The sequence below is a fragment of the Argiope bruennichi genome, chromosome 9 (genome assembly GCF_947563725.1).
Source record: "Argiope bruennichi chromosome 9, qqArgBrue1.1, whole genome shotgun sequence".
NCBI classification, from domain to species: Eukaryota; Metazoa; Arthropoda; class Arachnida; order Araneae; family Araneidae; genus Argiope; species Argiope bruennichi.
This window is the reverse complement of record NC_079159.1, coordinates 87771549-87787558: the sequence shown is the minus strand read 5'-3', so window position 1 is coordinate 87787558 and position 16010 is coordinate 87771549. Positions and strand designations below refer to the sequence as shown.

Here is a 16010-nt window from a genome sequence, read left to right as displayed (position 1 = left end):
ATTGACCAGGGATTCTCTTTCTTTATCATCAACTAGTCACCTTTAGGATCTACTAGCTCCCAAAGAATTTTGCGTTTATTTTTATTTAAATCTCTTATGCATAATTTCCTAATCTCTCAAGAAAATATTTTTAAGCATCAAGTTGTGACAGAAATTAAAGCTACATTGATTTAATAGGCTAACACCTATATTATTTATTGTGTATACAAACCATCTTAATACAATCAAGTATCATGACATCATAGCGTTTAAAAAAAATGTAATTGCTCTATTCATCTATCGTCTAACTTTCACGTTAACTGTAATTTCATTTTCTGATTCCTTTTTTAAATTTCTGTAATTAATAGATGTTAAAATCGTCCCTCTTAATTTTCGAAAATTGGAATAAAAATACGAACTTTAGAGAAACAATGAAAGCAGTTTGAACTTCAAGTAGCAATGTAACTATTATTAAAGGTAAGGCAAAAAAATTTAAAAATTATCAAACTTCAGGAAACATTTACATGATTATTAAATTAATGCCATAAAAACAAATTTTTTTTAAAAAAATTGCGTTTGTTTAAAAATTATTTTTGAGCTGTAATGTTTCTTGTAGTCGTCCAAAGAGTCACTCTGAGATTCATAATTCACCGTCTAAAGTATATATGTATCAAATTTGGTAGCATCAGGTATCATTTAATCATCATTTGGTAGCATTCTGGCCCGTAGCGCGTATAGCACTCCAAGAAACACACACATTGTCCTTTATTATTAGCAGAGATTTAATAAAAAAAACGAACATTCAATTATTTGCTTTAGGAAATAATTTCCCCCTTCCTTCATCCATTACATGAATTAAAGTAATAATTAAAAAGTAACAAATTCTATCATTTTTTAAAGGTTCCCGGCCGATTCTCGGGCTATCCAGAAACACCAGCTCCAGAATTCCGTTACCCTTACGTGTTTCAACACCGCGACAACGGCATTTTGTCCGCCAACAACGACATGGATGAAAACAGCGACGCTCTGGACGGAGAAACCATGGAAGACATCGACAGTCTGATGCTACTCCCCCCCAATGCCAGATATTCGGACCTTGCTCAGTACGGGTAAGTGATTTCATTTCTTTTCTGGTTTCCTATGTTTATATCAAATGCTTTATAATAAACAGTGTATTTGCAAAATAAAAGCACTACTCTAAAAGAATTACACTCCCTGCACTCAAAATAAGTTGACCGATTTCTCCCCCCCCCTTTCTCCAGTAATGAATATCTCATTTTTTAAAGATTAAGGAATCCATTATTCATTAATTTTGAAATGTATGAGAACATAAAAAAAATAGAGTGACTGATTTTATACTACGTTCAAACTTAATAACAAAATGCAGCTGTAGTGTGTTCTGCCTTTGACACCAAATTTACTTTCACAAAGTATTCTACATAGCGTTAACTGTTCTTGGCGCTGTTGGACAAGCGATAACGGTTATTTTCAACAATTTTTAATGTTTTTATTTTTATCTCAATATTTGTTCATTGTTCACACATGTTCAGATTTGTGGTGAAAGCTTATAAGCCAGTTAACAGCTACGCTACCCGATCAATTGCTTTTGTATCGTGGTCATGTTACTGGGCTTCGAACCACAAGGTCCCAGGTTCTATTCTCGCGCATAACAACGCGCCACCGATTATAAAACGTTTCGAACCTGAGAATACATCTCTAGAGTAAGGAGAAAATAAAATCGAACTCAGAGGAGTAATTAAATTTTTTTTTTCACATCCGATTGATATCAGCGGCTTTGATTGGATACATGGAATCCGGAACGTGAAAGTTTCTCCCCTCCTTTCATATGATTTAATTTTTTTTAAAATTTGTATTTACACGCTAATTTTTCCCATAGACATTTATACCTCCCCTCCCTTGTCTCTCCATTGCTACGCCATTCATCCCTAAAATGACATTTTCGATTAGGAAATGCTGAAATTGCACTTGCTTATATTAATTAAAGGATGGTTAAAGCAGGGTTCATCTATCTTCAACTTTTGTAGTATTAAAACCACAATTTATTTATCCAGTAAACTACACAGAAATTAAATAAGATCCTTATTCCTTAGCTTTCAGGAATGGAAAAAAAAATCAAGCGATTAAATATATGACGTAAAAATGAAAACGATTTGAATTCTCTGGAATAATGTAATCTATTGCTGAAAACTGAGCAAAAAAAAAAAAAAAAAAAAAGATTAAAAAAAAAATTGCCGAAATTTAAGAAAATGTTTCACAATTATTAAATTAAAATAATAAAAAAAGACAGTTTTTAAAATTTTGTAACTATTCAAAAACATATTTATATAAGAATATTTTTGAAAATTATCACGGGGAAAAAAAGCCAAATTCCAACCTAATTTTTAATTATTTAAAATTCGAATTGAAAATTTTTAAAAATCTCACCGAGATGTTCATTCCCACACTCTAAGGTGTATATATGCCAAATGTGGTAACTGTACATCTAACGGTCTGGTCTGTAAAGCGCCAACACACTCACACACACATTCATCTTTATTATTAGTAGAGATAGTTGAAAATAGAAATTCATTTATCCAAGCCAAAAATTCAGGGCGTTCGTACTGATATCAGTTCGTTTTCCAGATCCCGGGATGAGGAGAAGGAAGCGATTCAGAGCTGGCTGAACCGACACACTGTTCCATCCGTTTTCAGAGTGTCCAGAAGATCAGCCCCTTACTTCTACCCCGTCGACTACCGATACATACCCGGCTACAAGAAACGATCCAGCTTCCGAAACAGGTGACCAGGACCATTCGGCTTGGCTAGATTAGTTTGTTGCTTTGAAATCTCATGATATTTATTCTGGAATAACGCTTGACATTTTGAACTACACTCACTTGATCCGAGCTAGACTTAACATCCAAATTTCTCCAATACTGAAGCGGAAGCACCTTTGGGTTCATCGAATAACTTAAAATGCGAGGCTTTCCTGAATAATAGATCTTTATCTAAATAGAATATTTCTAAAATCGGTATACAAATAAAACTCTTGCAAATAGGCACATAGACTGTTGAAATAAAACCAGTTGTTATTTATAATAAATGTTGTAATACTATAATATAATTCAATATTATAATTCTGAAAAAATGTTTATCGCTTAGAATTATAAAGTGCTGTACACTCCCGATTATCCGCGGAATTGGATGGCGCGGCCGCCGCGGATAACAAAAATCGCGGATAATCCGAAAAAAGCTAAAAACGGGTATAGCAAAAGAGAAAACAGTCATTCCAACTTTGAAAAATCGTTTTATGTACAATAAAACGTAAAATAAACAGCAGGAAATGTTTAACTAACGCTTAATACTTTAGTATATCACTCAAAACTTACCTAAAATGCATTTTGTTAATGAAAACAGAAGTGTGCTTTGTACTTACGAGAGGCGTCAAGGATACACAGAAAAATTAATACATATGTACTGTTTTAATACTGTAATGTATTATGTAATTACAAAAGCATAACTGTAAAACTACACCTTTTTGAAGAAATCAGTTATTTGTGTTTGCTTCTTGCTTTGGAAGCATTTTCTCTTTGCTTGGAAGCAAAAAAAAAAAAAAAAAAAAAAAACCTTGTGCGGCAGGCGCGGATAACCCGCCCGCGGATAATCGGGAGTCTACTGTAATCTCAAAAGATAGCTATGCAGCATAAAATAGAGTAAAATCCAATACCTGGAAGTAGTTGCGATTTGCAACTACTTGTCAGAAGTGCATCCTCAGCTCATAATCCTGAAAATCAAGACTTTACAGCGAAATCACTGTCACCCCTTCTTCGAAATTTAACGAAGATGTTACGAGAACACTCAAGTATCTTTAATCCCATGTAATTTTGGAATCTTTGACTTCTCTCTTATCTTTATATTTTCTCTTTCTTATTTTTTTATCAGCTCAAGCTATAATTTGACAGCAAAACTAATTAAATAAATAAAAATAAAGAGAAAAAAACTATAAATTTTTCAAAAATATTATTATTTCTTTATTTCAAATTAAATCCAAGTTAAATAATTAATTCCTCCTATAGTATTCCAATTAATTAATTAAAACTATTCATTCATTGACCACTTTCATCCAGATCATGCTAAAATCATGATCTCTAACCCATCAAATTTTTTCAAAACGCAAATTAAAAACAGAAAAGCAAAGAAAGATAACATTTGGAATCACTGTTCCATGTAGCTGCTTTCCATCTATATTTTTCTAAACAATAAGAGGAAACCAGTTTGAGTAGTCTCCCCAAAACTTTCTCGCATACTCTCTAATGAACTTGTCATGACAGAGCATGACATTGGCGTACAATAGTTACGAAGTATTAAGTTTTGGCGTTAATTTAGCATTTTTATTGAAACTATCTTATCATCATTGGCAAGTCATTTGGCGATTAATCTCTGCCATGCAGTTAATAATATACGATAATAGAATTTCTGTATCAAAAGCGTTTTTTTTTTTCAACTGATTGAAATGAAAATTTAAGATAAAACTACACCCGTAGTCACAAAATCCTATACCAAATTTGATACATTAAAGTTTGTGCGACTTAGATTTATCACGTTTATATGTTTTTAAAAGTACAAACCGACAGAAAATCAATCCGTATTTGGATTTGGCACAAAATTTGAAAGCTGTCTAAACTATAGATGTTTGTTCTCTGTATCGAATTTTGTCTATTTAGTTCTCTTCGTTTTGTAATTATCGTGTTAAATTATATTCGAATAAACGGACAGACAGACTTTTTCTCAGCGGATTTTGCTCAAAATTTGATACAAATTTGGCATAAAGATGGTAAACCAAATTTTATTCATCTAGTCAAATCACTTTTGAGTAACTTTTGTCACAGACAGACTGACGGACGGACATTTCGAACTCAGGAAGGTCTAAAACGTGTAGATTTGTCAAAATGCGGAGTTAGGAATTTTTTGACAATTACTATACGTTCTCTAAACTACGTATACGAAAAAGTAAAATTCAAGGTGAGCATTCCTAACTATGTGATTTTTATATTGCTCTCTTTCTTTTTGTAGGAATAGGGATTTGGGCCGTTTTTCGAACGATGATGACACCGAAGCAGATTTCGGAAAATGGGGGCACGTCGTGCAGGTCCCCGAAGCGTATGCATCTCCAGAAGATGTGGCCAGACTGTATGGGCTGGCCAATCTAATGGCTGAAGAAGACGAGCCGGAAGCCAAAATGCGCAGATCAGCCTAAAAATCTTAAAAAAAAATGGTAAGCTTGTTGGTTGGTTGGTTTTTTTGGCAAAAGAGCCATGTTTGGCCATACTGCGCCAATCAAATCGTAAAATCATAGAGAAAACTATAAAAAAACACATATTAAAATATAAAAGGAAAAGGTATCGATATAAAAGTGCACAAAATAAAAGTGCAAGAATGTACAATGTTAATAAATTTAAATGAAGCACTGATGCGAAAAAAGCGTTTCAATGAATCGATTTAAAATGTCAAATATGAACGGAAGTTAAAAAGTACTAAATACAAGTATAAAAGTCTGGTTTAAAAAAAAATGTTTGGGTTTGTTTTAAGTGAAATTCTCACCAAATTTAACTTAATGACGAAACTTATGACTTAATGACGATGACTAAACTTATTAACTTGTGACTTAATGACGATGACTTAAAAAGGTGTAAACGGGAGGAATCAAAACATGGGCAATCAATTAAAATGTGATAAGTGGTAAAATCCTCATGACATTTGGGGCACATTGATGCCGCTAAAAATAATAAGCATTAGCTACAGAATACAAAAATATATGTACAAAAATTAATAGTTAATTGCAAAAAAAAAAAAAAAAATGTTAGAATGCAGATTTTTATTACAATCAAGTAAACATAAATTGAATCATAAGCTCTGGTCAAATGACTGTAGTAATTTTTTTAATACAGCTGCTATGATGTAATTTTATAAAATATTTGAAACTTCATCTTTTCTTTTTATTATAAGGTTTTGCATTTTAAATTCTTTAAATATCTGATATTATTTCAAATGTATTTTTAAAGATAAATGAATTAAATAAGTGTTTTAATGTGATACCATGCATATTTTAAAGACTTATAATATGATTAGAGTATGTTTTTGATTGAAACTCTCGATATAAAAGGCACATTAGAATAAAAGATTTTTATTTACTAAAAGAAAGTCCTCGAAATAGAAGGACTTACAATAGAAGGTACATTTTTACAATAGAAGGTAACTTAAAACACAAGATTTTATTATTGAAATTATAAACAAAGTTTTCAAATGATAGATAAAATCAACTTTTAATGCTTGCAAACAATTAAAATCTTCTAAGAACATATGAATTATTACAAATTAATGCCAAGTAAAATAGAAAATTTAAGTAAGAATTAATTTAAGATTTGAATAATTTTTTAAAATTATTGTAAAAACGCAAATTGATCTATTATCTTTCTATTTTAGCAAGAAATGATTTTCTAGTTTTGAAATAAAGATTTTAGAGTTAAAACAAAAACAAAAACAAAAAACAAACAAAGAGTTCACATTTAATTTTCTCACAATTTAACATGATTAGAAGAGTTTGTAATTACAAAATTTCCTATATTGAAGCAACAAATAATCTCATTAAAAACTTAACGACTAATGAATTTTCCAGAAACTACTGCAATATTGAAATTTTAATAAAAAAGGGATGATTCGCTTCTAATCATTTGACACAAATAAAAATAGACTTTCCGTTACATATTAACTACCTCAATAGATGGCGCTGAGACCTTCCAATTATTTATTATTTTGAATGACTTGGCATTTCTAAGCAGGAACAGTTTTAAAATGCGGGGAACACGATGGAACACTTTATTTGGTAGATGTTTGACCTGCTACTGGTATTTTCTTTCCTTTTTTGTTTTAATAATAAGTTGTGAGTGTTCTTTTATAGTTTATATAACGTTATAGCAATTTTCGCTTAAATTGGTGGTATTTTTATGTAATTTTTGTTTTATTTCTATAAAAAATGGTGTATCTCTTAGGCCTCATTTTCAGGGGATTTTCGGGTCACGAGGGGTCAATATTGTTGGACAAAAAGTCAGACTCCTTAAAGAAAAAATCCCTTGTTTTGAATCCCAGCCTGAAGTTGACCCTTGAGAAAGTCTTCAGGCCGGATTCTTTTTTTACTTTTGGTTCTATTTTTTACTTTTTATTGGTTATATATATATACCTCTGGACAATTTCTAGTAATTTATTAATTAAAGCTTAAATCTTTTAAAAAGGTCATTTTCAACGTTCGTTGTACTTAAGTTTTAATATTGATAATTCTTCTCTAAGAATCTCGAAAGCGAGTTATGAATTTTAAATAATTCTTTTTCAGTCTTCCATTTGCAATTAAATTTTTTTTCTAATCTTCCTAGCTAATGATTAACTTTTTTCTTTTTGCTTTAATTATCATAATAAGCTGGCAAGGAAAAGATAATATTTTCTCTCTCTTGCCAGTTTTTCGTAATGAAAGGGATTACAGAAGTTCATTGCACTCATAAACATCCAATTTCCTAACTGTAACTGTTTAATTATTTATTTTTTCCTTGATGAGAAGAAAGGTGAATGATCGAGTTATATTTCCGAGTTAAAGCTTTTATAACTAAGTATACTAATAAAATAACAAAGGGTTTCAGAATACGTTTATTAAGCTATTAAAGATATTAATAGCTTTCCAAATTAACATGCCAAGGTTTTTCCATAATAATGCTGTCCTGGTCCTTAAAAATTGGGATTTTTTTAAATCCATATTATAACAAGCAACATAAGATAAATGTTCATACCTAATTAAATTAATCTTTTTCAACTAAAAAAAATTTTGTCTGCGTTTTTCCATGAAAGCCCATAAGGTCTTCTTTTATTGAATAAATTCATAATAACCAAATTCACATTTTACAATGCTGCCTCTTTTCATTGTACCAAGCTATGACAGAAAAATTCAAAATGTTTCTTTCTTGATTGAAATTGATAGAAAAAAATTTAGTTTGATTTATGATGAGTGAAATCTGACTTGGAATATGATATCTTATAATCTCGAATATATGCAACAAAACTGTATTTCTGTAGTCCTCTAAACTATCGGGGAAAAAAAACCTATTCGGAAATTTTCCTGATATCCTTGTTGATGATGGAAGATAGCTTTTAACAAAGCCATCTATGACAAAACTTTTCTATGAGCATTTTTTTAATATTTTCTTTGTTATTTTCTTAAAATATTTGGTACTCGTTTATTAAACACATGCCATTGGCGAACATCATGGCATTGGCGAACTTATTTAATAAACTAGCATGACAACTTTGGCTATTTTTTGGCAGTTATTTTCTGGCTTAATCGGTTAATACATAGGTACCGAAATATTACTTGATGTTTACTTTAAAGTGTATTGATGTAAATAAGAAATAGTTTGGTGTTATGTTAAGTAATTAGCATTAAAGTCACCAACATTATATCTCATTCCCAGTTTTCTTGTTCAAATCATTGTAAGGAAAAAAAAGCAATAGTCCTAAAATGGCAAATATCTTTAAAGCAGTTTAAAACATGGGCAAATGAATGATAAGCACACCCATTCATAACTAAGAAAAACAGAATTATTTGGCAGAAATGATCATTTCTTACCTTATTTCTTATATGCATTAAACATTTACATTTGATTTTTTTTAGTCTTGGTGGCCAAATCAGATCAGAATTAAGAATAATGCCTATCCCCCCAAAGTGGCTTTTTTGAACATTTTCTTTCAAAATCTGGCAATTTTCATTGCATTTTAAACCTTTAATGCAATTTTTGTGTTCATTGAGATGGCAGTTATCTAATCTGTTTTCAAACGCTTGACACGATTGTGGCACGTTTGTTGCGAAACTAATTATTATTCTTAAGACTTTCTTAATGAATCCTAAAGATGGGTTTACACTCGGCCAGTTATAAGACTGCCAGTTAGTCAACTCATGCGCGGAAAGGGACTGATTTATGTTTGCTACAGTTTCATAAGATAGATTTAGGCATTCCATGCTTGCCGTTTTGGCGTCCCTAAATTTTTCTTTTTCACTTCATAGCGTATTAAAATGGATATTTACACAAAGAAACATAGCAAAATAATTAAAAAAGGTCAGCATACCTAAATTTGGAAAATTTAAAAAATGGCAAACAAAATTTTAAAAAAAGAGCACAACCTTTGCATCAAAAAGAACAAAGAGCAAAAAATGTCGGAATTTATCTATGATGAGTGATACATTTTTTCACAGCAAAAAAAAAAAAAAAAACCCGCCAAATTTTACAAACGCATGCGCAGTAAGGAAAAAAACAACAACAATGCAGCAGCATGTTGTTGTCCAGTCAGGACAAGTACTTGCCATGAACCAAACAGCATTTTTTAGTCTTTCTACGCATGCGCTGCCAACTAGCCATCTTAAAACTAGCCGAATGTAAACCCAATTTTATGATAGTTCATAAGAACAGCTTTCTTATGAATGTTTGTACCAAAACGGAATAACGCCAAAATTTCACCTTGGTGACAATTCTGGTTCCGCTAACGAAAAAGTAGCTTAATGTCTTTATATCTATAGCTTTTTTTTTCTCTACGATACTCTGCACTTACATGTTTTAATTTCACATTCTAGTGAAAAATTAACCTTTTTTCCCCCCTCTCTTTCAGGTGTGTCCCCCCCATGCTTCTTTCAGCGTGCGATGGGCTTTTTCGTATAACTGTGCATCCTATATTTTACTCACAACGTCTCTAACTGTTCTGTGTATTAATTCCAAGAGCAACTGGAAGACAATTTCACCAACTGTAACCAGTTCGATCCGATTAAGACAAGATTAATCGAAATACATGAATGGTTTATTCAATGTGTACGTGTTTTTATGTAGTTTTGTTTGCACACAGAGTATTACCGATTAAATTGTTGTCTTTCTTTTTTCAATACCAATTTTTATAAAACATTCCATCACTCAGTAACCAATTCCTGCTAGAATAGGATCTTTTTAAAGTATAAAGAAGCACAATTTTTCCTGGTTAAAAAAAAAAAAAAGGATTGCATCCTGCTTTCCTGCTATTCCGTCAATTAATAATTTTTATGCAAAACGAAATCTAAATATATTTTGATAGTCAAAAGATTGAAAATTTTGAATGTTACGCTTATGTTTGAGATTTGAACACATTTTATGAATATTCTAATTTAGTATTTTCCAACTATGATTTCAGTCTGACGTTTCATTCAGCTTTTAAGGATAATTCGATAATACATGTTAAAAACTTTGTGAACAAAAATATAGCTTGTTGTTTGTTTACTTGTTGTTGTCGTTTGAAAATATTTATTACTTTAAAATATCTATAGTTTAGATTACACTTGTTTAAGAATTTATTGATTCCAGATATATATTTCCGTAACTTTCAACTAAATTTTAATAGATAGGTAATAATATCTCTGTCGGTAATATATAACATTAATTTGAGCTATTTAAAACTCTGTTTGTGCATTTCTTGGATGCAATTGAATACTGATATGTTACCATTTCTATATAAGAAGAGAATGACAGCCATATAATCCGTATAAATTTCAGAATATTCTTTAGAAAATGTAATATAGAGGCATTGAAGTTTAAGCAACAGGCTGCGTCACACCGTTACACGATGATTTCACTTTTCGCAATGTCACACGATGAGGTTTGTATAATGTCAAATTGTCGCTTGATAATGCACGCACGCAAGATCACATTATCACGTGATAATTAAATTCATAAAGTGTCCTATTATCACGTGATAAGGTCACTTAATGCAATCTTATATGAAATGATGCATGCAAAGCTGCATTGACACTTGATGTGGTTCATACAGAGTCACGCCATAAAGTCACTACATACAATGGTGCATGATAAAATCTATGCAAAGCCACAATGGTACACAATAAAGCTCATGCAGTGTCACATTGTTTGGTCATAAGGTTATTTCTTGAAATGGCATATGGCGAAAATATATGTAAAGCCTCATTGGCTGACGATAAAATTCATGCAATGCCATTTCATGAGGTCACTTCATGATTTGGCGTATGATAAGATATACATGAAGCCTCATTGAATACGATGAGACTCATGCAATCTCACATTGTCATTTGATAAAGTCACTGCATGTAATGGCGTATGATAAGATATACATGAAGCCTCATTGAATACGATGAGACTCATACAATCTCACATTGTCATTTGATAAAGTCACTGCATGTAATGGCATATGAGGCTCAAGCAAAACCTCAATGGCATAAAACAAAGCCCATGCAATATGGTCACTCCATGCAATGTCACAATTGCACACTTCTCTTGTAAAAAAATGAAGAAAAGGGAAGATACTTTTATGGCAAATAGATTCACTAATGCATATATTGTAAGCGGTATGTCTATCTACCACGTTCTAAGAAGCTGTCATCTGTGATAATCGATGCTCTACTGGCGCATAGGCGCAACATGTAGAGTATGCATACTTACTTGCACGTAAAAAATATGTTTACTTTCTGAACACAGTTTTGGTTTGTATGCAATCGCAAAAACGATTTTTTTTTTATATATCAGTAAAATGAAAGACTCGATTGCGCAGGATGTCCTGTGAGCAGTTTTTCATTTTCTGCATTCACAACTTTTTTGATTAATTCTCATTTCTTATGATATCCAGAAAAGTTTTTAGATAATTAAACTTTTTTTTAAATTATTTTTCATTTTATAAAATGTTAATTTTGAATGATATGTCTACTCTGTTTGACTGGAAGCGTGTCAATACTGGCACCAATAATAAACATAGATTTGATGATTGTGCACCTGTTTCGTATGTTATAACCACGTTTTTGTGACTTGCGATGCATTTTGTGGATCAGGTAAACTAAAGAATGTACTGAAAATCTTCTAAAAACGAAAAGCAATGTATTTTTCAAAGGAAATATGGGAACCAATTCTGGAATTTCCTATATTTCCTACTTAATGTTAAAAACACTCGATTTTCGATTCTTCTAAAAGTTCAAAAGAAATGAATAAATTCCTTTTTTAAATGTTACTAAAAAAACACATATATCTGTCCTCTTCGCAAAGAAATGGTGAACATCTTCACGTATTCTGCTTCTGTTCAATGTGCATATCCCCCATTTTGTATCATGTATGAGTGTTGTGTATTTCTTGTGTATCTGTTGAGAGAAACATGCATTAATATAAACATGTTGTTCTATTATCAATTAATATTAAATGTACAGGAGTTACACTGAGAGAAACCACTTACTGCATGAGAAGAAATAGATGGAGAGAAACAAAGAGTATTATTTCCAAGAATGAAATTAAAAATGTATTGAAATTTATGAAATAAATTTACTTTATGTTCAATTACCTGCCTTTTCTTTCTGTAATTAGTTTTCTAAATATAAAGCATCAAATTAACTTCATTTAAAATCTAGAACCATGACTTTTCGATTAAGATTTAGGTACTTCTATTAATAGACAAGTACCTAAATCTCGGTATTATACAGGGTGTTCATTAATTAATGTTGGGGTTTCCGTACCTCATAACTTTCGAATAAAAAATATTACTCAAAAACCGATTACGTATTCGTAAATTACAACTCAAAGAATTTTATTAATGATATTAAAGTGTAAAGCTTGCACAATTTGCACTTTGTAGGTATTCAGCTGAAGGCGATTCTTTGAGTTGTACTTTACGAATACATAATTCTTTGAGTTGTAATTTACGAATATATAATTCTTTGAGTTGTAATTTACGTATTCATAATTCTTTGAGTTGTAATTTACGTATTCATAATTCTTTGAGTTGTAATTTACGAATATATAATTCTTTGAGTTGTAATTTACGAATATATAATTCTTTGAGTTGTAATTTACGTATTCATAATTCTTTGAGTTGTAATTTACGTCTTTGAGTTGTAATTTACGTATTCATAATTCTTTGAGTTGTAATTTACGTAGTCATAATTCTTTGAGTTGTAATTTACGAATACATAATCGCCTTCAACTGAATGCCTACAAAGTGCAAATTGTGCAAGCTTTACACTTTAATATCATTAATAAAATTCTTTGAGTTGTAATTTACGAATACGTAGTCGGTTTTTCCGTAATATTTTTTATTCGAAAGTTATGAGGTACGGAAACCTCGACAATAATTAATGAACACCCTGTATATAAGTACCTATTAGTACCATTGGTAAAAATTCGGCTTAACTGCATGTCATTGGCCAATTTTAGGTTCAATTGTATATCATCGATGAACATATTCAATATACTAACATGACATCATTGGCAAATATAATCAACATACAAATAAAATATATTTGACAAACATAATCAATAAACTAAGAAAACGTATTTGACGAGCATAGTCAATAGACTAACAAGACATCTTCGGAGAATACAGTCAATAGATAAGCAAAATATCTTTGGAAAACATCTATACTACTATTATAAATGAGAAATAGATGGATGGATGTTTGTTAGTCAATCACGCCAGAATGGCTGAACGGATTTGGATAAAATTTAGCAAGGAGTCTAGATAGTCTGGAATAGGACATAGTCTACTATTTTTTCCGGTTATTTATTGGTTAATTTTTTTATGAATTAAAAACTAACTTTCCCGCCAAAAATCTTTATTTCCCATCGTCAAATGAGTAAGGTTTCAGTATTTTTTCCCACGCTAACGGGGTTAGGCTTAACATATTTTCGACCGAATATTTCAAACTATTCTGTTTATTTTCTTAGTGTTTGATGCATTTGAAATTAAACATTGTTAATTAACCGATCTTTCGGATTTATTCTGAAGTACTTTTAAATTAAAATAAAATAGAATAAAGGAAATTAAAAATTTCTAATTTGCATTGCGTTACTCCAACTGGCGTAGAAAATTCACGCATTTGTGTTACGCCAAATGCGTTATAAGTTGCGTTATTTGTGTTACGCCAACTGGCGATGAAAATTCACGCATGCGCAGTATGTTCTGATTGTCGACAACTGTATTTTCATTTTCATTAAAAAATATGAGTATTATACTGTTGTAGCTATCTCATTCTCTATCGATAAATAAAATACACTTGACTTGATTTTAAAGAAATACGGACTTGATTTGCTGTTTTGTTTTACTACAGGTACATGCAAATAAATTGTTTTAAGTCAGTTGTGTGTTTTTGTAATTAAATTATATTTATGTTAGTTATATATTTTTCGTATATGCTTATAGTTTTAAGTGCATCGTTTTTTTAGGTTAGTTTTAATTTTTTTAATTTGTAATTATTTGATAGATTTTCTAAATGCCCAGAAAACGCAAATATAATTTTGAAGAGGAATAATACAATTTGGTCTATCTCGAAGACCTATTTGCAATTTTAGTAAGCACTTGCGAACTATCAAACCCTCTCCAGCTGTGAGATACATACAAGGATGCTTTATCAGAAGATATCGTGCATAGGCTGGATGGCACTCACAATGACCTAATCATTAACGGAGCTTTGGTACTGATTGAGGATAAAATGATTTCCATATCTGGAAAATGTCTCGCTGATTTCGGCCTACCCCCACAGCAGCGAAAAGGGGAATTATCAAGCGAAGTTGTAAAGGAACTAAACTACGACACCCCGGTTTTAAAGGCGCAGGTGAATGAAATAACACTATGATTACTTTCCGAGCAGAGTCAAGCGATTCTGAACCGTGTAAATAGTGGAGAGGAGGGATTATTCTTTCTTGACGCACCAGGGGGTACGGGTAAGCCCAATCTTCTGCTAGCCCAACTCCTCAAGGACCAAAATATAACCCTGGACTGTAGCTTCTTCGGGCATTGCTGCAACTTTGCTTAACGGTTGCGGGACCGCACTTTCCGTTTTCAAATTGCCGCTTAATCTTGCAAGCGAAGATACCCCCAACATGCAACATCACCAATAACAGCGGCCGGGGAGTCCTTTTGCAGCAGTGCAAGTTAATAGTATAGGACGAGTGCACTATGTCGCAGAAGCATGCCTTAGAGGCGTTAAACCGCAGCCTATAGGACATACGCGGCAAACCAGGCAGTAATGGGCGGCGTTGTCGGTTTGCTCGCAGGTGATTTTAGACAGACATTGCCAGTTACTGAGAGGGTCACACCGGTGGATGAAATAAACGCATGTCTCAAGAAGTCACCTCTGTGGTCTAGGACTGAAAAGCTCCATCTTAAATGTGCGTCCAACTGTACAATGACCGTGAATCAGGTGTCTTTGCAAATAAGATTTTGCAAATTGGAGAGGGTCATCTAGAAGTGTATGCAATGGGATAAGTCTATTTTCAGAAGAATTTTCTTATCCAATGGCTACAGAAGATGATCTTATCATGCAAGTTTTTCCCAATTTTTTTGGAGATTAATATAAATAATGAAGAGTGGTTGTGTGAGAGGGCAGTGATGTTGCCAAAGAACGAGTGAGTCAATAAAATAAACAAAAAATATTTTAGACATGATCGTCGGAAATTCAAAACTATACACATCCATTGACACTGTGATGGCTAATTCGGGGTATTGCCTACCCCGTTGAATTTCTCAACTCCCCAGAGTTAACAGGTGTACCTTCGCATAAGCTGGAGCTTAAAGTTGGCGTTCCAGCTCTGCTGATGCAAAATCTTGATGCACAAAGACTGTGCAATGGCACCAGGCTTCATGTCAGAGAGCTTGGCAGTAATATTATAAAAGCTACCATTATTACAGGAGCTGCTAAAGGAGACAGCGTTTCAATTCCCCGCATATCTGTTATTCCAAACATCTTGCCATTTTGTTTCAAGAGATTGCAATTTTCCTTAAAATTGGCTTTTACAACGACGATCAACAAATCCCAGGACCAAACCTTAAAAGTGGCACGCATTAATTTGGACTCGCACTATCATGTTACCATGTTTCTCACACGGTCAATTATATGTTAGTTGTTGACATGTTTCAAGCGTCCAAAACTTGCATGTGCTGAAGGAAAATAATAAGTCATTTAATGT

General features: G+C 32.0%; 1 protein-coding gene across 3 annotated transcripts in view; it reads left to right on the top strand.

The window, feature by feature from the left end:
• Window positions 1-12386, top strand: part of LOC129984502 (uncharacterized) — a 61357-nt gene extending 48971 nt beyond the window's left edge. For all 3 annotated transcript variants that reach the window (XM_056094393.1, XM_056094394.1, XM_056094392.1), the window contains 4 exons: window positions 880-1088; window positions 2623-2778; window positions 5053-5254; window positions 9682-12386. In XM_056094393.1, coding sequence (XP_055950368.1) covers window positions 880-1088; window positions 2623-2778; window positions 5053-5236 — 549 coding nt within the window. In that variant the 3' untranslated portion in view covers window positions 5237-5254; window positions 9682-12386. The remainder of the gene's footprint in view (window positions 1-879; window positions 1089-2622; window positions 2779-5052; window positions 5255-9681) is intronic.
• The last annotated feature ends 3624 nt before the right edge of the window (window positions 12387-16010 follow it).